Source organism: Chiloscyllium plagiosum, unplaced genomic scaffold (genome assembly GCF_037043375.1).
Source record: "Chiloscyllium plagiosum isolate Xiang-an unplaced genomic scaffold, Cpla_swu_hap1 HiC_scaffold_28, whole genome shotgun sequence".
NCBI classification, from domain to species: domain Eukaryota; kingdom Metazoa; phylum Chordata; class Chondrichthyes; order Orectolobiformes; family Hemiscylliidae; genus Chiloscyllium; species Chiloscyllium plagiosum.
This window is the reverse complement of record NW_028270166.1, coordinates 32885985-32910542: the sequence shown is the minus strand read 5'-3', so window position 1 is coordinate 32910542 and position 24558 is coordinate 32885985. Positions and strand designations below refer to the sequence as shown.

General features: G+C 40.7%; 1 protein-coding gene across 1 annotated transcript in view; it reads right to left on the bottom strand.

Annotated features, from left to right (window-relative positions):
- The window catches only part of wdr18 (WD repeat domain 18), a 208790-nt gene that overhangs the window by 112149 nt on the left and 72083 nt on the right, over window positions 1-24558 (bottom strand). Inside the window, exon 5 of the mRNA XM_043721023.2 lies at window positions 10832-10975. Within this exon, the coding sequence (XP_043576958.2) occupies window positions 10832-10975 (144 nt within the window). The remainder of the gene's footprint in view (window positions 1-10831; window positions 10976-24558) is intronic.

The window sequence follows — 24558 nt, the reverse complement described above, 5'->3', positions numbered from 1 at the left end:
TAAGATGCAAATCATTGAAGTGAAGCAATTATTTAAGCTTTAACATGCACACGTTGCAGGCCTGGACAGATTCTCTCTCATGGCTTTTTGGATGAATGGACTTCAGAAACTGCTGGTTTATAGTCATGCCCAACTTTCTCCAGAGCCAAATCTTGGCAGGTGAAGAAAATCAGACCTTCTCTCTCATTCCCTGGGCTGATTGATTGTTCAGCCAGAGCTTTATTATTGTAGCTGAAATAATAATCTCTCTTGTCCTGATGTTTCCAGACTGTGCTGAGTATGGATGATTCTTGGAGTAATAAGATTTATTATTCAAAGTCAACTCTTCAATTGCTCACACAAAGATGTTGAAAGTCAGAAGCCACTGTTACATAATTGGGAATGAATGGTGATGGGTCACATCTGCTTGTGATAGAGAGAGGTGTTGAGAAACTGGCTTAAGTATTGAGTTCACATCTGCACAATCTGCGGGCCATTGATTTTGAGTTTCGATAATTAATAGGTGTAAATTCACAAGCAGTTCTGCATTTTGACTGCCATTTCAAGGGAAGGGATTCCACCAACAGTTTAAGAGCTTTCCACAGACCCGAGTTAACGTTTTGCAGAGAAATTACAAAACATCACCTGACATTCAATGGTCAAATTTGCAGCATGTTGTTCCCTTTCTCAACTCAATTTAAAAATGTTCATATTGCACAAAGTCTGTGCCTTGAAAATCAGGAACATGTTTACAGTGTTTTGAAGGCAGAGGTAGCAAAGGTTAGAAAATCGACAAGGAAGGAAGCCTGGCAGTGCTAAATGGTGCTAAAACTCAATGCCTAGGGTAAAAAAAAAGATGAAAACAGAGAAAGACGTGGGGATATGGTACTATAGCTATTACTGAGACAAAGCTGAAAAAAGGACAGGAACGCTAGCTCACATTTCAGGTTACAAGATTTCCAGGCGCGATGGAAAGGAGAATAAAATGTGGAGGGAGTGGGTTTCAATATTATTTAAAGAGATTATTATAATTGTGAGAAGGGAGGATAGGGTACAGAAAGATCAAATTCAGCCAGATGGTTTGAAGTGAAGAATGAAATAAAGTGGCAGTCATGTTCTTGGGAAGTGTACTATAGACTGCTAGTCAGAGAGAAGCAAACATGTAGACAAATCTCTAAGAAATGCAATATCAGCAGGGCTGTAATCGTGAGGAATTTTATCTACTCAAACATTAACACAGATTAATGTTAAAGGCACACAGAAAGCAGGAGAGCAGAATTCAAGAGAATCTTTTTTTCCAAACCAAAATGGAGCAAGTGCAACAAGAGAGGTGAGGCTTTAAACTTAGTTTTAGAAAACAAGGTTGAACAGGTGTAAGGAACACAAGTCATATTAAATTTAAAGGTGGTTATGGAAACAAATAGATAGATTAGTTCACATTTGCGGTAAGTGTCATATTATGAAGCTTAGTTGTGATTTAGCAGGTGGACTGAAACAATGACTTGAAGATAAACCAGTGCCAGATCAGTGGGAGGCATTCAGATAAAAGATAGTGAGGATTTGTATCAAGAACATTCACAAGAAAAATGGTCAGATTAAAAAAATTCAGAATGCCAAGGGGCTTTAAGCTTAAATTGAAGGATAGATACCGAGACCTCGATATTGAAGAGGAGCTAAGTGATAACCATTGTTGGGGGTGGGCATTTAGGGATGGGGAAATGGAGATGAGAAAGAAAATTAGGAAAGCTATGAAAGGGAACAAACATTAAGACTATCCCAAAAATATTTTATAAATCTATTAAAAAATGATTATTAAAGACTAGAATTTACTGAAGACATAACAGAACATAGAACAATACAGCACAGAACAGGTCCTTCGGCCCACGATGTTGTGCCGAACATCTGCCCTAGCTTAAGCACCCATCCATGTACCTATCCAATTGCCGCTTAAAGGTCACCAAAGATTCTGACTCTACCACTCCCACAGACAGCGCATTCCATGCCCCCACCACTCTCTGGGTAAAGAACCCACCCCTGACATCTCCCCTATACCTTCCACCCTTCACCTTAAATTTATGTCCCCTTGTAACACTCTGTTGTACCCGGGGAAAAAGTTTCTGACTGTCTACTCTCTCTATTCCTCTGATCATCTTATACACCTCTATCAAGTCACCCCTCATCCTTCGCCGTTCCAACGAGAAAAGGCCTAGCACTCTCAACCTATCCTCGTACGACCTATTCTCCATTCCAGGCAACATCCTGGTAAATCTTCTCTGCACCCTCTCCAAAGTTTCCACATCTTTCCTAAAGTGAGGCGACCAGAACTGCACACAGTACTCCAAATGTGGCCTAACCAAAGTCCTGTACAGTTGCAACATCACTTCACGACTCTTGAATTCAATCCCTCTGCTAATGAACGCTAATACACCATAGGCTTTCTTACAAGCTCTATCCACCTGAGTGGCAACTTTTAAAGATCTATGAACATAGACCCCAAGATCCCTCTGTTCCTCCACCTCACTAAGAACCCTATCGTTAACCCTGTATTCCGCATTCTTATTTGTCTTTCCAAAATGGACAACCTCACACTTGGCAGGGTTGAACTCCATCTGCCACTCCTCAGCCCACCTAGCCTATACACCTGGACACTATTGGGAATTTAGCAGAACCAATCCACCTAACCTGCACATTTTTGGACTGTAGGAGGAAACTGGGGCACTCAGTGGCCGCACAGACATGGACAGAATTGGAAACTCTACAGACGGTCATTTGAGGCTGGAATCGAACTCGGGTCTCTGGCACGACAAAGCAGCGGACAAGCTGGAGGCTAGATGAACACAGCAAGCCAGGCAACATCAGGTGGTGTTCTTCCAGCCTCCTGCTTATCCACTGCCTTGCAGTTTTTTGCTCTGTTAAATGTGTAAAACAAAAGATTTATTTATTTATTAACTACAGGCCAGTCATCCTAATCTTAATGGTAAAAAGACATGATCAAAAAAAAAATCTGTGGGACAGAATAAATCTTTATTTGGAAATAAACAAATGCATCAAATATAGTCGGCACATATTTATTAAGGCAGGATCGTATGTAATGAATGACTGAATTTCTTAAGGGGGTAACAAGCAGTGTCAATCAAGGTATATTATATGTACACCTATATCTTTTATTAAAAGTTGAGTATATAGCTTTTGATAACGTGCAACATAGCAGACTGGTCGCAAAAGAAAAAGCCAGTGAAGATCCAAGACATGGCAGCAAGCTGGATCTATAAAGGAGCTCAGAGGTCACATGGATACGAAGTTATAAACATAAAAAATGCAGGCTGGTTGCATAGGTTCTACAGATTTAACAGCATCCTTCTGTGTTGTAGCCATTTTATAATGTCTCAGATTGTCACTTTTGTACCAGATTCAATATAGTGCACAACTCTTCTCTGTTAATCCTTAATACTAAAGTAGGCAATCTTACATGTTCAAACATCACGATTAATAAGATACTTGCAGATAAACGTGCTTTTATTTTCATTACAACTAAGAGCTTCTATAAACACTCACATTAGCAGTTTGGGTCCACTTCACAGGTTGAACATCTAATCTATATTGTGGAGAACCCAGGAATGTTTCAATATCATATATTAACAACTGGTACATTAAACTATTCAAGTGAATATGCAAGACACAATGTCAATATTTGAGGAGCAGGAAGTTCAGAGCCCTCTTCAAATTTTCTTCCTCAATTAGCACTACTAAAAACAAATTAACTAATAATTCTACTTCAGTTCTTTCATGTGGTGTATTGCTAGCACAGAATTGCTGTTGTGTTTGCTTACATGCTAACAGTCGCTATACTAAAGCGATTCATTGTGAAATGTTTTGAAATATTACCACAGCATAAATCAGAGATATAGAAATGCAAGTTTTTTCTAATGAATTCAATATAACTTTTTTTTTAAATCTCAAACAGAAAAAATGTGTTTCAAATGTCATAACTCACTGGGATGGTACACTGAAAATCAAACCCAGAGTCATCACAAAAGTTAGAATTTTAAAAATTACACAAAATATCCCATTTTACTAAATTTTCAGACCCAGGTTGATGAAAAGCAGAAAGCACATTTTGTATTTAACAAGAAATACTATTACAAGTAATTAGACTTTAGCTACAGAAACATTTTTATAAACCACTGGCATATCTCACTATTTAATATTCTAATCCTCTTACACACAAACACAGACAGATAGACAAGGAAAAACAACATGCATGGGGAGAGAACTGGAATGGTGATTCAGTAGTCTTTGTTCACAAGATCAGATGTGGAGGTGCTGGTATTAGACTGGGGTGGCTACCTGATGGAGGAGCAGTGCTCCATAAGCTTGTACTTCCAAATAAACCTGTTGGACGGTAACCTGGTGTTGTGATTTTCAACTTCACAAGATCTGTTAAACTGGTTCTTGCTGATCAGGTTTCATCTAGGCCTCCTTTTTCTGAATGTTTCTATTGGTTTGCAAGAGGAACAAGGTAGCTAGTTCATTTATAAAAGTTTAATATTTACCAATTAAAAAGTCAGAACTTACAGCAACTGCTGAAGGAAAGATAAAATTGGTTTCCTTCAGGTTTAAAGTGGATTTTGACTGCAGTCAGCAGAGACAAAGCTCCCGAGCTGGTGGCGATCTGATCACTTATCTGTGTTCAGTCACCTGAGAGCCAATAATATTGTTGCTGGCAGGTAAAATGCCTTTGTCATAGATAACTGGTCACTAATCCATGTATCAATCAATTTTGTTTTGTCAACCAGAAATCCATCTGAAAACAGAACCCCTCAACTCCAGCTCACCTGCAAATACAGCTATACAAACAGTGTTCAGCTGCAATTACTTATTTTCAAACCATGCAGCAATCCTTGATTTTTCAACTATTTTTCTTATTTCTGCCCTCAGTTTTGAAAGGCGCAAAATATCCACACAAACTTCACACAAACTGTTCTTTTTCCAGCAAACAAAAGCAACTCCAATGCCAGCCTTAAGGTGGCACATTAAAGTGTTGGAAATGTCAGGTCAGAAGCTCCCTTTTTCCTCAGCTGCATTCAGAAGCATCTAAAAATGGAAGCCATCCTGTTGAAATTTGTCAGCCAAAATTATCCATCAGGTTGGATAATGCTTAATAAGCATTTGAATTTACCATATATTCATGGTTTTAGTTTCTTATGCATTAAATGTATAAAAGATATAACTGGCAGCAAAAGACTGAAGTTACAACAAAAATGCTTCTCTGCGCTGTGTCCCTCTACTGACATATGTACAGGTCAATAGATTACCACACTGGTGGAGAAATAGATTATCCATAAAAACAATGAAAGCTACAATGACACTGAGTGCCTGGCAGTAATCCAGATGAAAAGTGGAAGAATTTATCAAGTCTTAAATCTCAAGCCAGAGTGATATAATAATGCTCCATTTTTGCACAATTTCTCCTTTTACAACAGAAAATAGATCGAATCTAAGAGATACATTTAAATTACTTCTTTCAAAAAAAAACTAATTCACAAGAAATTTTAAAGTTACAACAAGTGCTGCATAACTGGGATCTAAGCTGAATGACTAGAGATTGCCAGTTTTACTGTCCACATCTTAGAAATCAAGGACCTGCACATAATATGGTAACTTGCAGTAAGCACAAAAATCTTCTTTTGCTTTTCCAGGGGTCTTTAATCCCACATTTCCCAATATTTTTTAGGGTTCTTTCTTGTTTATCTTACCTCGATATGTACGTGTAACTATGTGCAAACTATTCCCATCCTTACCAATACAGGAAACATTTACTTCATTGTGCATAAAAAACAAACTTGCTCAAAAAAATCCAAAATTCTAATAGGAAAGGCATGGGGGCACAGCTGTCCAGAAATGTGATTGTATATTAAACTAAGAATCCACATCTTTAGAATGATTTAGCTTATTTATAAGGCTTGTGTATTGATAATCAATGGATTCAATTACTCAATTCCTTGGTGATTCAGTGAATAATTGCACTATCCATGGTCGAACTTATTCAAATAGGATAAAAGGAGACAGAGCAATTTCCAATTTGTGAAGTTGGTATTCTCATCTGGGGAAGCAACATATCCAATCCAATTATCTATGTCCATCTGAGTTTATGAAAGGGTGTAGAGAAAAAAACAAATGCTCCTAATCAGTGTCTAGCAATTTTTGGAATGCATAATAAAAAAAACATATCATTCAGCCGAACTAGTTTATGCTGCTGTCTGTGCATCATACATGCCACCTCTTATCCTACATGGTCTAACCCAACCAGCATATCTCCTATTCCTTTCTGCCTTAATGCTTATTTAGCTTTCCCTTAAAATGCATCCATTGACATTATCTCATCCACATCTAGTAAGTATTCATTCTAACCAATTTGAGTAACGAGTTTCTTGTAAATTCATTTCTGCCTGTGTCATATCCACAAGACAAAGAAAAGTCATTAATTATTTTAAAATTATAAGTTATTGTTTAATTTTGTTCAAATGTCCTTGCTGAACTAAATCACCACTGAACTAATTCATACCATATAAATTACTGGAGGATTCCCAACAACAATGACCAGAACAGCACAAGGCATCATCCTTCTGGAATGTTAAACCCTTGCATTGTGTGGTCTTTGCAGTCCAAGCAGCACAATGAGACCAGCAAATGTCTCCCCCAGCTCTCAATTTATCTCATACAAACAAACAACAGCAATGGCCACAGAAATAGAATCTAATTGTTACTTTAAAAACTGCCTGGTTAAATACAAACTGATATATCAAGGAACTCCATCACATGACCAACACTCAATCTTTGAAAAATGTTGTACTTGAAAATGCCTTTCTTCCGTCTGATGAGAAGCAGCTTGCTGTTAACACTGAGTGAGTTGGCTAAGAGTCCAACCGATGATCCCACAGCCAGATTCCAAACTTGGCTCAGCTTGCCTCCAGTCTAAGTATCCTTTGTTAATTTTGATAGCTTTGGAAGTAAACTTGCATCTCTGGAAAAAGTGGAAACCAACTTCATTTCACGACTTGCAAACTTTAAACGGAACTCTACAACTTCAGTCACCTACACCCACATGAACTTGAACCACTTATACAGTCATAGACATGTACAGCATGGAAACAGACCCTTTTGTCCAACCCGTCCATGCCGAGCAGATATCCCAACCCAAACTACTCCCACCTGCTAGCATCCGGCCCATATCCATCCAAACCCTTCCTGTTCATATACCCATCCAAATGTCTTTTAAATACTGCAATTGTATCAGCCTCCACCACTTCGTGGTTTAAAAAAAAAGGCCATCAAGGAGAATATCTAACCAAAGCCTAATACATGTAAAACAGTGAAAGCCAGTAATCAGAGGATTGGGAATTTAATTTGAGAATCAGCAGTGGATGACTAAAAAGCTAACAAAGATGGAGAAAACTGATTATGAAAGCAAATTGGCAAGAAATAGACAAACAAACAAGAGCTTCTGTAAGTATATAAAAAGAATGAGTAGCTTAGAGTGTAGGACCCTTCGAGGATACAATTGGGGAATTAATTATGAGCAACACAGAAATACCACATAATTTACTACTTTGCATCAGTCTTTGTGATGGAGGACACTGGAAACATCCCAAAGGTAGCAGATAAGCAAGTTGCTAATTGAAGGAAAGGTCTTGTAACAATCTCTATCATAAAAGATGAAGTATTTGACAAACTGTTAGGATTAAAAGCAGACATGTCACCCAGAACTGATTATCTCAATCCAATAATTTTAAAGTAAGTAACTCTAATGATAGCTCAGGTATTGGTCAAAAGATTCCAGAACTAGGTGGTTTCCAGTTGTTTGGAAAACCACTAATGAAGTGCTCCACTCAAGCAAGGAGACAGGATGCAGCAAACTGCAGGCCAGTTCACCTAACGTCCATCATTAGAAAAAGGCATTATTAAGGAAGCAATAGTGAAAAACAAGGTAGCTAGAGTCAACATGAGCTTGTGGAAGGGAAATTGTGTTTGAAAAATTTGCTAGATTTCTTTGAAGATTTAACAAGGAGAACTGATAATGGGGAAATCAGTATATGTAATGTATTTGGCTTTCCACAAAGCTTTGATAAGGTGCCATATAAAAAGATTACTTACAGTACTGGGGGTAATGTGTTAGCATGGATTGAGGGCTGGTTTGCACACAGAAGATTGTTAGGAATAATAGATCTTTTTCAGGTTGGAAAGATGCATCGAGTGGAGTGCAACAAGGATTAGTCCCAAACTCCTCAATTACTTACTATTGAAAAGTAATGACTTCGACGAAAGGTCAGAGTGTAATGTATTCAAATTTGCTGATGATACAAAAATCCATTAGAAGGCACACTGTAATGAATCTACAAGGGGATGCAGGTCAGTTCACAGAATGGGCAAAAACATTTTGAGTTTAGTGTAGGACAGTGAAAGCTATGCACTTTGGGAGAAAGAATTAAAAGGCAGAGTGACTAAAACAAAGAATGGTACAGAGGGATATAGGTATTCGTGTGCTTATTCTTGCAATGAAATTAAACAAAATAGTTACTTAGGAAAAAGTTACACTATCAAATACACTGTCAGAAAGGAAGCATGGCTTCGCATTTCAAAGGGAGCCTTGAGCAGAATCTGTTCTCAAAAATGCAGAGCCCTCTTCTTCAATAATAGTGAAGAGCCGGAGTGGTAATCTGTATGACCACTCTTGGAAAGTCTGACCCAACATTACCACTAGTGGGAGATACTGAACTACGGGACAAAATCGTTTAATTTGAAAAAAAAAAGAGGGCGGCACGGTGGCTGGTACTGCTGCCTCACAGCGCCTGAGACCCGGGTTCAATTCCCGACTCAGGCGACTGACTGTGTGGAGTTTGCACGTTCTCCCCGTGTCTGCGTGGGTTTCCTCCGGGTGCTCCGGTTTCCTCCCACAGTCCAAAGATGTGCAGGTCAGGTAAATTGGCCATTATAAATTGCCCGTAGTGTTAGGTAAGAGGTAAATGTAGAGGTATGGGTGGGTTGCACTTCGGCGGGGCGGTGTGGACTTGTTAGGCCGAAGGGCCTGTTTCCACACTGTAATGTAATCTAATCTAATCTAAAATAGTTACAGGATAGGGAGTTACTCATTTAAAACTCATTTCACGACTTGCGAACTTTAAACAGAACTCTACAACTTCAGTCACCTACACCCAAATGAACTTGAACCACTTATACAGTCATAGACATGTACAGCATGGAAACAGACCCTTTTGTCCAACCCGTCCATGGGATGCAAAAGAATTTCTTTTCCTTGAGGGTAGTAAATGTCTGGAATTCTCTATCCCACAGAGTTAAATCACTGAAAATATTTAAAGAGGAGGTCGATAGATTTTTGAAATACAGGGGAGTTAAAGGTTGAAAAGATCAGCCATGATCTTATAGAATGGCAGATCTGACTTGGGGAGGCCTAAATACTGTTCTCCTATTTCTTATGTTCTGATAAAAGTCTAAAAATCCTTTTAGAAAAGAAGATAAATTAAATGATTTAATTCATCTCATCCTCTTGTTAATAACACAAGGAGGGAAGGAGAAAGGATGGGGAGAATATAATCTTCAACCAAAGATTTGAATTGTTGTATTGTAATATGAGATGGTGGGAAATTAGCTAGAATTTGTGAAAACAAACTAAGCCAATACGTTCTGCTGCATTCATATTCTGGAACAATCTGAAGAATTATTAATGACAACCTTTTTAAAAAAAAATGATCATGGTTTCAACTTCCCTACAAATGGAAGCATCTTGGCTACACACTGCAAAGTGGATGTGGGTGCTCAGAGATTTAATTGCAGTCATTGTTGCATCCACCCTTCCCACAACTGAATATTCCATAGGCATGAAGAATGGTGAGATATTCCTATCTCCTGAAAGGCTTTGCAACTATGCCACATGAATCAGCATAGAGGCAAAAAAAAGGGCAAAATCACGAGAAGTCTTCATTAAAATGCTGTCCCAATACCTTCAAAACCCTGTACAGATGGCAGAATATGACATATAATGCATGCTAAACTTTCCAACAGTCATCCCTAGTGTTTCAACTGTTACGAATGCAAGTCTTTATAAGTGGATTATGTTTTGAAGTAAATCTCAAGTAAAACAGAAGGATTTGTAAACGGGAATGGTACATGCTGAAATCAGCACATGGACAAGGCCATATGATCTGGCTGCCATGAGGACATAAATTGAATTCAAACATTACTGAAATTAAGCTCCACATTGTAAAACAAAGGGGAAGTGAGCTGATCCTGTTGTACAAGACTCTCAGGATCCATCAGCGAGATTTGATAATGACAAAAAATAGGTGCTATTATGTTTAGCAAAGAAAAGGGATTAGTTTTGTATGCACCATCAAATACAGTGATGGTGATGCCACCTTACCTTTAAGCAGCTTTGAGGAGCTTTAGAAACCAAAGAGATGCCACAAGGTTCCTTGCTACTGGAAGCCCATATGTTTATGATCAGAAGATTGAATGATGAGATTTGTTGAATGAGCTTTCAGTTGTGTTAAGCTGCTAATGAGAAATGGTTTTTGTACAGTATAGCGTAGAACATTTAGTTGATGGTGATTTTAGCTTTTATTGAAAAAGCTTTAAACTTGTCATGCGTGCAAACGTTTACTCACTGGGAAACTTACATAATTTTTGAAAATAACTGTCAGTCCCATTATTAGGTTTGTAAAAAGACTCTAAGAATTCTATGCAGTTCCTTTGAACTTTTAACAATTGTGGATTTTACTTGAAGCATGTTCCAAGGATTCCAAGATGTTGGAAAATACATAAAGATTCTACTCACCTCAGTGAACAAATTAACCTGAAATATCGATCCGTCGTTGCCTCCACAGAACAGACAATATTCACAAGGATCGAGGGTCACAGATATGATTCCGACGTCAAACAACACAGACAGCAGGAGTTCTCCACAGCATAATTCCCAAAGCTTGGTGGTTGAGGGGGGAATAGATAAAAAAAACTGTATTAATATGGAAATGATTTAACTTCAGAAATTCTCTAATGTCTTGAGTAGAAGGAAAGTAGAATGATAAGGAGGGAAGGAGAGGGGGTAGGGGAAGAAAGGATGGGGAGAATATAATCTTCAACCAAAGATTTGAATTGTTGTATTGTAATATGAGACGGTGGGAAATTAGCTAGAATTTGTTAAAACAAGCAAAGTCAATATGTTCTGCTGCATTCATATTCTGGAACAATCTGAACAATTAGCTCTGCAGCATTACCTCAGATTCTGGTTGATATTTAAATAATTCAGCAATTTCAACAGCAGTTGATGCATGCTTGTAAACGCTCACTTTGTGACTGCTTCTTGCCAATATACCTTCTTCAGTACCTATGCAGATCAGTGAATACAATCCTTTGCTGTCTGCACAGGTGGAAGTACCTGCCAGTGCAGAAAAAATAAAACACAGCTGCTTCCAACCTCAATGTCTAGTAATACTACTCTTTCTATTGGACCTAGTGCCCTCTGGAGGCAAGTACAACTTATTCACTGTTGTATGGCTGTGATTAGAAATGCATTTTTAACAAAACCATATCTCTGGGTGGCATGTGAAATAACTCCACAAAGTCTGGAATCTTGTCACCAAGTCACTATTTTATTTACATGAGCATAGTACTTGATACTGATCCAGCTTTCTCAGAGTGAACAGAACCTCCGACACTCCTGTTTACATCTGACAGCCAGGGCTCCCTGATTGGACAGTTTAATAGCCCCAATCAGGGAACTTCTATTCTCGGCTGATTCCAGAGATGGCATACACAGTCATAGACCCATAGAGATGTACAGCACAGAAACGGACCCTTCGGTCCAACCTGTCCATGCCGACCAGATATCCCAACCCAATCTAGTCCCAACTGCCAGCATCCAGCCCATATCCCTCCAAAACCCTTCCTATTCAGATAGCCATCCAGATGCCTTTTAAATGTTGCAATTGTACTAGCCTCTACCACTTCCTCTGGCAGCTCTTTCCATACATGCACCACCTTCTGCGTGAAAAGGTTGCTCCTTAGGTCCCTTTTATATCTTTCCGCTCTCACCTTAAACCTATGCCCTCTAGTTCTGGACTCTCCCACCCCAGGGAAAAGACTTTGTCAATTATCCTATCCATGCCCCTCATGAGTTTTAAACCTCTATAAGGTCACCCCTCAGCCTCTGACTCTCGAGACCAAACAGCCCAGCCGGTTCAGCCTCTCCCTATAGCTCAGATCCTCCAACCCTGGCAACATCCTTGTAAATCTTTTCTGAACCCTTTCAAGTTTCACAACATCTTTCCGTTAGGAAGGAGACCAGAATGCATGCAATATTCCAACAGTGGCCTCACCAATGTCTTGTACAGTCACAACATGACCTCCCAACTCCTGTACTCAATACTCTGACCAATAAAGGAAAGCATACCAAACGCCGCCTTCACTATCCTATCTACCTGCGACTCCACTTTCAAGGAGCTATGAACCTGCACTCCAAGGTCTTTTTGTTCAACAACACTCCCTAGGACCTTACCATTAAGTGTATAAGTCCTCCCAACTATTGGCCCATCTGATCAAGATCCTGTTGTAATCTTTGGTAACCTTCTTTGCTGTCCACTACACCCCTGAGTTTGGTGTCATGTACAAACTTCCTAACTATACCTCTTATGCTCACATTCAAATCACTTATATAAATGATGAAAAGTAGTGGACCCAGCACCGATCCTTGTGGCACTCCATTGGTCACAGGCCTCTAGTCTGAAAAACAACCTTGCACCACCATCACCGTCTCTCTTCTACCTTTGAGCCAGTTCTGTCTCCAAATGGCTAGTTCTCCCTGTATTCCATGAGATCTAACCTTGCTAATCAGTCCCCCATGGGGAACCTTGTTGAACACCTTACTGAAGTTCATATGGAGAGGTTGACTTGGTTAGGATTGTTTTTGTTGGAGTTCAGATGGGGGGGGGGGGGGGGACCTCAAAAGAGACTTATAACATTCTAACACAGGGTACAAGCAGGGAGGATGTTCCCAATGGTGGGTGCATCCAGAAATAGGAGTGACGGTCTGAGGTTTTGAGGAGAACCATTTAGGATGGAGATGAGAAGACAATGTTTTCACCCTAAGTGGTAAGCATTTGGAATTCATTACCACAGTTGATGCCAAAACATTGAATGTATTCAAGAGTTGGCTAGATATAGCACTTGGGGCTAATGGGATCAAAGGTTATGGGAAGAAAGCAAGATTAAGCAGGATGATTTGGACAATCAGCCACGATCATGATCGTGGCTCAGTAGCTAGCACTACTGCCTCACGGCTCCAGGGATGCGGGTTCATTTCCAGCCATGGGAGAATGTGCAAACTCCACTCAGACATTCTCCCAGTCTGTGTGGGTTTCCTCCGGGTGCTCCGGTTTCCTCCCACAATCCAAAGATGTGCAGGTTGGGTGAATTGGCCATGCTAAATTGCCGATAGCATTCAGGGATGTGTAGGTTGGGTGCATTAGTCAGGGGTAAATGTAAAGTAATAGGGTAGGGGAATGGGTTTGGGTGGGATACTCTTTGGAGGTTTGGTGTGGACTCGTTGGGCTTGAAGGGCCTGTTTCCACACTGTAGGGATCCTATGATTCTATGAATGGTGGAGCACACTCAAAGGGCTGAATGGCCTTCTCCTATCTTCTATGCTTCTACGAGGACCACTGAGCTGACCTCATTACAATCACTACACCCTGCTTATGATATCTTCCCAGAACACCAGCTGGAAACCAATCATAAAAGGATTAGGCCATTTGCTCTTCCAGAGTCTAAATTAGAGTGGTGCTAGAAAAGCACAGCAGGTCAAGCAGTATCCGAGGCGCAGGAAAATCCTGGTGAAGGGCTTTTGCCCAAAACGTCGATTTTCCTGCTCCTCAGATGCTGCCCTACCTGCTGTGCTTTTCCAGCACCACTCTGATCTAGACTCTGATTTCCAGCATCTGCAGTCCTCACTTTTGCCCATTTGGTCTTCCACCCTGTTCTGCCATTCAAGAACCTATTTCTGTTTATACTTTAAATGCATTTACTTGTCTTTGCTCTATTTTCCTTAGTACTCTTACCTAACAACAACATTTTAATTGAACCAACATTTATAGACTTGAGAGAAAAAATTGTTCCATTTCATCATAATGTGTAAAATGTGCTTCCTGATTTTACTTTTTAATGCTATCTTTCAACTCGATCACCTTAACAAGCACAAGGGGATACACGCCAAGTATACGTAAGCTGTCCTCAAAATTAAAGTTAGTTTGCACCTGTTTGCACCTATCCATCCTCACCTCTATTCTCCTTCCCTGAAAGCTCCCCAACTGCTTTTTACGCATTCATGGTACTTGGATGCGTTGTCTAACTAACATTTATTGCCCATCCCTGGTTTCCTTGACATCAGTTAGGAGTCAACCACACTGCTGTCAATTTGGAGTCACATGCAGATAAGGATGGCAGGTTTCCTTCCCTAAATTACATTAGTGAATCACATGGATTTTTATGACAATGGACAGTTGTTACATGGCCACCATTAGGCCACCTTTTTAATTATAGTTCAAATTTTATGATCTGCCATGGTGGAATTTGCACCTATGCCCTCAGAACATTAGCCTAGTAGTCTGGATTACTCATCCAGTGACATTATCACTATGCCACTTCCCCATCTCCATCTTCATTCCTTACCATCATCCCCTTTCTTCCTGTACCCAGTGTGCCCTACCCTCTAACCTTACTTGATCCAAACATTGCACGTGGTCTTAACCAGCTTGCTCAATGCCATTGGAGATTAGGAATATAGGAACAGGAGCTCAGAGTCTGTTCCATCATTCAATGATGGCTGATCTGGGCCTAATTACGCATATCTGCCTTTGGTCCATATCCCTTAATACTTTTGCTTAACAAAAATGCATATATCGCAGATTTAAAATTAACTGATTCAGTACCTGATTTAGCAACTGATTCACGTTTGTCAAAGAGAGGTCCAAACATCTACCGCCCTTTAATGTGTCGAAATGCCTTCTAATATCTTTCCTGAATAGTCTGGCACTAATTCTCAGGCTATACCCCCTCATTCTAGAATCCCCAACCAGTGGAAACAGTTTATCTTTATCTACCCTGTCTTTCCCTGTTAATACTTTGAAGTATTTGATCAGGTCACCCCTTAACCCTCTAAATCCTGGAGAAAACAAACAATTTGTACAATCTCTTCTCATAATTCAACCTTTTAAGTCCAGGTATCATTCTTGTAAACTAATATTGTACTCCAAGGTCAATATATCCTTCAATTAATGTGCCACCCAGATCTGCTCACGGTGCTCCAAGTGGAGTCTAACCAGGGTTTTGTATAACTACAGCATAACCTTTGCATGTACTCCAGTCCTCTAGATGTAATGGCCAGCATTCTACTAGCTTTCTTGATTATGTTCTGCACCAGTTTGTAACATTTTAAAGATCTATGCATCTGAACCCCCCCAGGTTTCTTTGGACATCCACTGTATTTAACTTCACACCATTCAGAAAAAAATCATGATCTCTCCTTTTACAGTCCAAAATGGATTGACAGGTTTATTTTTGAAAAGGACAGTGCTTAAAATATTTGAAAGTGTTCAAAATGCTTGGAAATGAGCACAAAATTGAGACAAAGTGAAGATCTTTCTAAAAGCCATGCTAAGTGTGACAATCTGAATGGCTTCCATCTACAAAGTAATATTTGATATTTGTAATAAGTTTCTCTTTAATTGCTCTCAACTGTAATACTTCTGTAAAGACTGCTCCTCCGCTCCTCCCCCCAACACATACACACACAAATAATCTTTCATTTATCTAGTTTAGAATTTCAGTCCTGACAATACAGTAATCAAATTCAGTCTAAAAATAATTATAAACTGACACTGAAGATTCTGGTTTACACTGCGAATGACAATTTCATTAATGTCTCTGATAAATAAAAACCGAATTGAAATTTTCATTTAATGATTGACAGAACATGTCAACTGCCTAAGCTCTCTAGTGCGTGGGAGGACTTCAATTAATAGCAACTTTTATTGCCCAAATAATAGCTTTCTAAAAGTGCTTTACAGTATATGCAATGAATTAAGTTTTAAGTTATAAAATCTGGATAGTTCTGTCTCAGTCCGGGTCTAGAAAGCTGAAGCATTCTCTCAGCTGCTAGTCGTAGGATTTGAACATTCTCCTCTCCCATAAAATCAGCAGTCTCAAAATCTAAAAAAACTGTTTCTACTTGAGAATACAGGGGTTTCCACTTCTGGTAAGAATACAAGATGCAATGATGAAATGATCCTGTACTAGAATTATTGAATTCTTCTTTTGTTCCTTGCTTTCAGCTAAATGGCACTAGCCACAGAGTTAAATAGAGAAAATCAGCAGCAGAGATTGCATGTACTCATCCAGTCTCCCTGTACAGCCAACAATGCGCTTCAATGAAGCGCAGTTACATTAAATCTACATCTATGACTTTGCAGCAACTACACTTATTTGAATCTGCTGCAATAATACTGTATTCTGAATTCATCTTGCAACACAAATGGGGCAATTTGACACCAGTGGAAGTTGCTCAGCAATATCATAGGTAGTATTTCATTTGGATTCCTTCGGCAACATTTGACAAAAACAGACAATGGTCCACATAACAACACACACCAGCTCAATACAGAAAAAAAAAGTCTTCCTGCAATAAAGTGAACATGCAGCCACAATCTTCAATGCAAATTTTAAATCTGTTTAGACTAATTTATGTTTCAGTAACACTAATTTAAACTTGAAGCTTTGCACCTAACTGCACATTAACCAAAATGTGATGATTTTGCTTGTGGGAGTATTGATGAAATCAGTGGTCTGTCAGAATCAAGGATAGAGTATACCAGGCTAGACGAGTTTTCAGGTAAGAAAGCCCAAGTTTCGATCTATAAAGTCTTCTGCAGTGGGGGCATGTTGTGTGAGAAAACGGAATTTGTAATTCTGGGTTGGCTTCCTTCTCCTTCCTCTGCCATTGCTATTCCATCCCCCAGCTTGAATGAGTCTGAGCTTCTTTTGGGGTGGCTCAGTGGTTAGCACTGCTGCCTCACAATGCCAGGAACCTGTGTTCGATTCTTCCATCAGGCGATTGTTTGTGTAGAGTTTGCACGTTCTCCCTGTGTCTGCATGGGATTCCCCTGTATGCTCTAAGTTTCCTCCCACAGTCCAAAGATGTGCAGGTTAGGTGAATTAGCTTTGCTATATTGCCCATATGTAGGGATGTGCAGGTTAGGTAGATTGCCTTGGGAAATGCAGATTTATAGGGTAGTGGGGTGGTTTGGGTGGAATGCTCTTGGAGGGTCGGTGTGGACTCAATGGGTCGAATGGCCTGCTTCCACACTCTAGGGATTCTATGATTAAATGTTATTCGCTGAGTCTTGAAGTGGATTGTGCCTTTATAGACTTGGAGGTGCCACGTTGAGTTGTCAGCAGCTTTCTCCTCCCAATTATGTCAACACTGCTGTTAATTAGGGTGATCTAGATTGCACCCTTCTACCCTTTCTTTTGGCTACCCATTAAGTGTTAGCCAACAAAGAGAACCTGCCATGAGAAGCTGTTCTCAAGTATCCTATCCATTGGAGTTGCTTCTTCAGAGCAGTGCTTCAAGGCTAACAAACGTAGCTTCACGGAGGGACACTCACAATGGTCCAACATTACACCCATTTGATCTCCAGGATTTGATGTAAGCACTGCTGGTGGAAGTTCTTAAAGATCATAATGTGATGTTGATAGACAGTCCAGGTTTTGCTGCAGTAAAAGGAAGATGGTCACAACAGCCTTAAAAAAACAGAACAATAATATTGTGGGAGCATCATGATGCAGAAAGCAAATTGACAAAAGGGCGACAAGCTGCAATGTTACGTGCTCTAAAATGAAATTCACTATTATTGTACACATCAGGAACACCTATTCTATAAATGGAATGCCAAGGATTTATTTTAATTTTGTCCATTTTATGTATATTGGCCTGAATCTTCTGTGGAGCAACAATCATTGCTTGTTTGTAGCTTTTCTTGACATCTCACCTAATCTGACGCTATTTAATGATTCTGATCAGGTGTTTTCAGCCCAGCATCTTCAAAAACATGGGCTATAGAAATTCTCAAAGAGCTTTGCTGCAGTTCTGGAGCATGAGAGAGTGGGAGAAGGTGCAAGAAATAAAAATGAGAGAGCAAGAGAGAGAGAAAGTGGAGAAAGAAAAAGTAGAGTAGAAGCCAAAGGAAAACATTTCATTTATATTGTGATTTTCATGATCACAGATTTTACTGCCAAGTACTTTTGAAATATAGTCACTGTTGGATTGTAGGGAAACTGTGCACAGCAAGATCCTACTGAAAGACAGAATCCATGGCAATGTAGCATATAAACAAATTGGATTGTCAAAATAGACCACATATTCAAGTTCTTTGGAGGCTTGTTCTCTATTGGATCATGAACCGGATACCAGATGTGGAATGTTACTTGTAAACATAAAGATCCCTTCCACTTTTCAATAGACTGACAAATTCTTCGTTGCTCCACATACAGTTTAATATGAACAGGGGAAAAATGTATAATAAGAATGCTATACCATATAAAACGGAAGGTATTACTCTTCTCTTTAAAATGACAAAATCTAATTGCTGTTACATAAACCTCAGTTGAGTTCACACAAATGTCAATCACAAGGTCACAACATTCTAGCTAAAATATTTTATGTTCTGAGAAGATTTTGTTTCTAGCATGAGGACATGATATATTTACATAAGCAGTACAGTAAATCATTACAAATTACATACGAAAACAATCACTTCTAAATGGGAACTGAATAACTTCTCACATCTTAGGTTTTTAAATCCACATGACATAGATGATTTTTGATATTGAGAAACACTTTTTCAATGCCATAGAAAAATTACGATTGCATACTAATATAGAGATGGCATAAATAATTCATCAGAATGGAATTGTACAGCAACCAAAGAAAAGTCTCTAGGTAGGCTGGGAGCAAGTAACATTAAGGAGAAAGCACAGGACACCAACAATTACTGTCAAATATACTGTAAAGAAATGGGTGAGATGCGAGGGTGAGAAGTCTTATCATCAGAGTCCCAAAAGCAACGAACATGATAGTACTGACAGAACTAAACCTTAACAGATAGTTGGAATGGTAGAACAGGAAGTTATTTGATAAGCTACAGAAAACGTCAAGTGCGTAGGAGTGATGATCACCAAAAGTCTGTCCTGGTCCAACCATGTTGATGTTACACTCAAGAAAACGTAACATCGCCTCTCTTTTCTCAGAAGGCTACGGCACTTCGGCATGCTAGTAAAGACTCTTACCAACTTTTATAGATGCATCTTAGAACGCATTCTATCCAGATGGCACTACTCTGCTCAGGACATTCAAAAAACTACGGAGATTTGTGAACATAGTCCCAAACATCATGCAAGCCAACTTTCCAGCCATACTTCTCAATGCCTCGGGAAGGCAGCCAACATAATCAAAGACTCCTCCCACCCCAGTTATAATCTCTTCTAACCTCATCTGTTGGACAAAAGATTGAAAAACTTAAACACCGGTATCAACAGATTCAAGAACAGCTTCTTATCTGCTGTTAATAGACTTCTAAATGGGCCTCTTAATTTTTAAATTTAATGTTGATCTCACTCTTCATGCTCCTTCTCTGCAGTTGTAACAATGTATTTCTCACACTGTTCTATTACCCTTATGCACTTTGTATGGTATGATCTACCTGTACTGGATGCAAAACAAAACTGTTCACTGTACCGAGATAGATGTGACAATAACTCAAATCAAAAAAGAAATGCTTGCACAAAATAATCAATTATGCCCATCGTTAAAATTAAAAACTTGCGATACCAGGTCCATTAATAGCCTGGCACATAATTCTAGAATTAAAACAGAGAAAGACTAAAATTTTACTGATATCTAAGTTTGCAAAGGACAATGCAATTGCAAAATTGTGCAAAAGGCTGTGATTGGAGACATTTGAATTGCATACTTGCTGCACTTGATTGAAACAACTCCCAATTAATCAATTTGATGAAGATTTCAGCAGTCATCTCCAAGTTTAAAAGTTGAGGAATCCCACTTCTGGATTTGAATATTTAACATCAGGTGATACTGTAGTGCATTTTTAAGTTTGTACAGCAACACCAGAGCAAACACTAAATTGGTGAAATTAATGATCTAATGATACAATTCAAAGATCAGAGAGTTCTCCAAGTTTTCTGGCTACTCCTCCCTGAAGCAAGATAAATTCATTTATCACTGTAGGTGCAACAATTGAGGTGCAAAATGTGTTTCGTATATCAGACGAATGCTATGAGATACTCCATCAATACAAAAAAATGTGATGTACGAGTATAAATATTTCATCCCATTCTTAGTGAGTTATATATTTATAGTGCATTGAATAAGCCAGTGGTCAACTTTAAATACTTTTACAAGTTAGCGCCAAAGTCCACAGAAGTAAAAGTATAGTGCAGCAAGTTGGTATTTGACTTCAAAATGTTTCTGCTGGTCTCAGACAAATTCATGAACTGCAAGATACTGAACAAACATTTAACTATGTGACTGTGAATAAGTTAGAATTTTTGAGTTATCTTTGGAATTTTAAGTGAACACTACTCCAAAAGTGGTCTCACTGATGTTCTGTACAATCTCAACATAACTTCCATTCCAAAAGATTGATCAAATAAACTACTAGAACACATGTAACTGTTGTTGTAACTTTAGATTTCTTAAGTACGAAGCATGATCTGTTTAGGAAATAACTTTCTAATTTATACCACTGATAGTGCAATTACTAATTCTACCCTCACCAAAGGGAACTGCATCTAAAGGACAGCCATTTGGAGTCAATTCTCAGAATTTCTTCCAGCGTAGTTGGGGGAAAGAACATTAGGATGGTTCAGACAAAAGGCATTCCAGGGCACATCAGCTTTGATTCACATGTTTTTAAACACAAAAGTTGAGAATCACATTACAAAGGAGCAGGCAGAATTGGATATTTCTTGTGCGAGATTATCAATCACGCAGCTACTTGCAGCATGCATTTATATTTTCATTTGCTAAATTAAAACAAAATCTCATTGTATGTTCAAAAACAGGAAGGGTTCACAGAAGTAAGGAGCCATTCAAAAGGTGTGTGTATTTGCTCACTTTTATTGAATTCCAAATTCAACATATTTTCAATTTTCTACAAAACCAAAAAAACTGCACATGCTTAACCATTGTTTAGAATCAAAAAACATAAGTACTCAAATCCAGAATCAGTGATACTTGCTCAAATAACATATATTCAACAGTAAGAATGTGAACAGAGTATTATCAGCACAGTCCATGCCACCTCTTCTGCCCAAGTAATCATCTTTCAATGTGTGAACCTAGGACACCCAGAGGAAGTGGCGAACCAGAGTTACATCTGATCTTGCCCTCTCCTACTGTTGATAGTTGCAATTCCAAAAGTGTTACTTTATAGCTGAGAGGAGTTGTAATGTTGGATCACAGCCCTTAAACATTATCACTGCTTTTCTCTCTCCACAGACACCGCAAATACCTGCTGAAACATTCCAGCACATTCTGCCTTTACATCATTGAGTTGTGCCCTTTTTGGCACTCTGTGCTTGCTAGGAAAAGAACTAGCCTGGAATTGCTTAGTCAGCAGAGGCAACATGGTTCTCTGAAAGGAAGATCATTGTTGACAAATTTTTCATGGTTCTTTGGTGATGTCACAAGCAGGGTGAATAAAGGGAAACCATTGGATTTCCAAAGGGCATTCAATAGGATGCCACATAAAAAACTCACCATAAAAGTTATATTTGTAATGATAGTGGATCTACTAATTAATAGGAAACAGATTCAGGATAAATTGTAATTTTCAACAAACTGTAACAAGTGCAGTACCACAGGAAACCATGCAGGGGTCTCAAATATTTTTGTTCCATATTGACTACTTGGATCAAGGGGGTAAAAACAATGACTGCAGATGCTGGAAACCAGATTCTGGATCAGTGGTGCTGGAAGAGCACAGCAATTCAGGCAGCATCCGACGAGCAGCAAAATCGATGTTTCGGGCAAAAGCCCTTCATCAGGAATAAAGGCAGAGAGCCTGAAGCGTGGAGAGATAAGCTAGAGGAGGGTGGGGGTGGGGAGAAAGTAGCATAGAGTACAATAGGTGAGTGGGGGAGGAGATGAAGGTGATAGGTCAGGGAGGAGAGGGTGGAGAGGATAGGTGGAAAAGGAGCTAGGCAGGTCGGACAAGTCCGGACAGGTCAAGGGGACAGTGCGGGCTGGAAGTTTGAAACTAGGATGAGGTGGGGGAAGGGGAAATGAGGAAGCTGTTGAAGTCCACATTGATGCCCTGGGGTTGAAGTGTTCCGAGGCGGAAGATGAGGCGTTCTTCCTCCAGGCGTCTGGTGGTGAGGGAGCGGCGGTGAAGGAGGCCCAGGACCTCCATGTCCTCGGCAGAGTGGGAGGGGGAGTTGAAATGTTGGGCCACGGGGCGGTTTGGTTGATTGGTGCGGGTGTCTCGGAGATGTTCCCTAAAGCGCTCTGCTAGGAGGCGCCCAGTCTCCCCAATGTAGAGGAGACCGCATCGGGAGCAACGGATACAATAAATGATATTAGTGGATGTGCAGGTAAAACTTTGATGGATGTGGAAGGCTCCTTTAGGGCCTTGGATAGAGGTGAGGGAGGTGGTGTGGGCACAGGTTTTACAGTTCCTGCGGTGGCAGGGGAAAGTGCCAGGATGGGAGGGTGGGTCGTAGGGGGGCGTGGACCTGACCAGGTAGTCACGGAGGGAACGGTCTTTGCGGAAGGCGGAGAGGGGTGGGGAGGGATATCTCACCCTCACAACGCGCAGCCATCCAATCCCTCTGCTCTAATCCCAACCTCACCATTAAGCCAGCGGATAAAGGGGGCGCAGTGGTAGTCTGGTGCACTGACCTCTACACCGCTGAAGCCAAACGCCAACTCGAGGACACCTCTTCCTACTGCCCCCTCGACCATGACCCCACCCCCCATCACCAAACCATCATCTCCCAGACCATACAGAACCTCATCACCTCAGGAAATCTCCCACCCACAGCTTCCCTCATAGTCCGGGAACCCCGCACTGCCCGGTTCTCCCTCCTTCCCAAGATCCACAAGCCTGACCACCCTGGCCGACCCATTGTCTCAGCATGCTCCTGCCCCACTGAACTCATCTCTACCTACCTCGACACTGTCCTATCCCCCCTAGTCCAGGAACTCCCCACATACGTTCGAGACACCACCCACGCCCTCCAACTCCTCCAAGACTTCAGTTTCCCCGGTCCCCAACGCCTCATCTTCACCATGGATATCCAATCCCTCTACACCTCCATTCGCCATGACCAGGGCCTCCAAGCCCTCCGTTTTTTCCTCTCCAGACGTCCCCAACAGTACCCTTCCACCGACACACTCATTCGTTTGGCCGAACTGGTCCTCACCCTTAACAATTTCTCCTTTGAATCCTCCCACTTCCTCCAGACCAAAGGGGTAGCCATGGGCACACGTATGGGCCCCAGCTATGCCTGTCTCTTTGTTGGCTACGTAGAACAGTTGATCTTCCGTAATTACACCTCTTCCTCCGCTACATTGATGACTGCATTGGCGCCACCTCGTGCTCCTGCGAGGAGGTTGAGCAATTCATCAACTTCACCAACACATTCCACCCTGACCTTAAATTTACCTGGACCATCTCTGACACCTCCCTCCCCTTCCTGGACCTCTCCATCTCCATTAGTGACGAATGACCTGACACTGACATTTTTTACAAACCCACCGACTCCCACAGCTACCTGGATTACACCTCTTCCCACCCTATCTCTTGCAAAAATGCCATCCCGTATTCCCAATTCCTCCGCCTCCGCCGTATCTGCTCCCAGGAGGACCAGTTCCACCATAGAATACACCAAATGGCCTCCTTCTTTAGAGACCGCAATTTCCCTTCCCACGTGGTTAAAGATGCCCTCCAATGCATCTCGTCCACATCCCGCACCTCCGCCCTCAGACCCCACCCCTCCAACCGTAACAAGGACAGAACGCCCCTGGTGCTCACCTTCCACCCTACCAACCTTTGCATAAACCAAATCATCCGCCGACATTTCCGCCACCTCCAAAAAGACCCCACCACCAGGGATATATTTCCCTCCCCACCCCTTTCCGCCTTCCGCAAAGACCGTTCCCTCCGTGACTACCTGGGTCAGGTCCACGCCCCCCTACGACCCACCCTCCCATCCTGGCACTTTCCCCTGCCACCGCAGGAACTGTAAAACCTGTGCCCACACCTCCTCCCTCACCTCTATCCAAGGCCCTAAAGGAGCCTTCCACATCCATCAAAGTTTTACCTGCACATCCACTAATATCATTTATTGTATCCGTTGCTCCCGATGCGGTCTCCTCTACATTAGGGAGACTGGGCGCCTCCTAGCAGAGCGCTTTAGGGAACATCTCCGAGA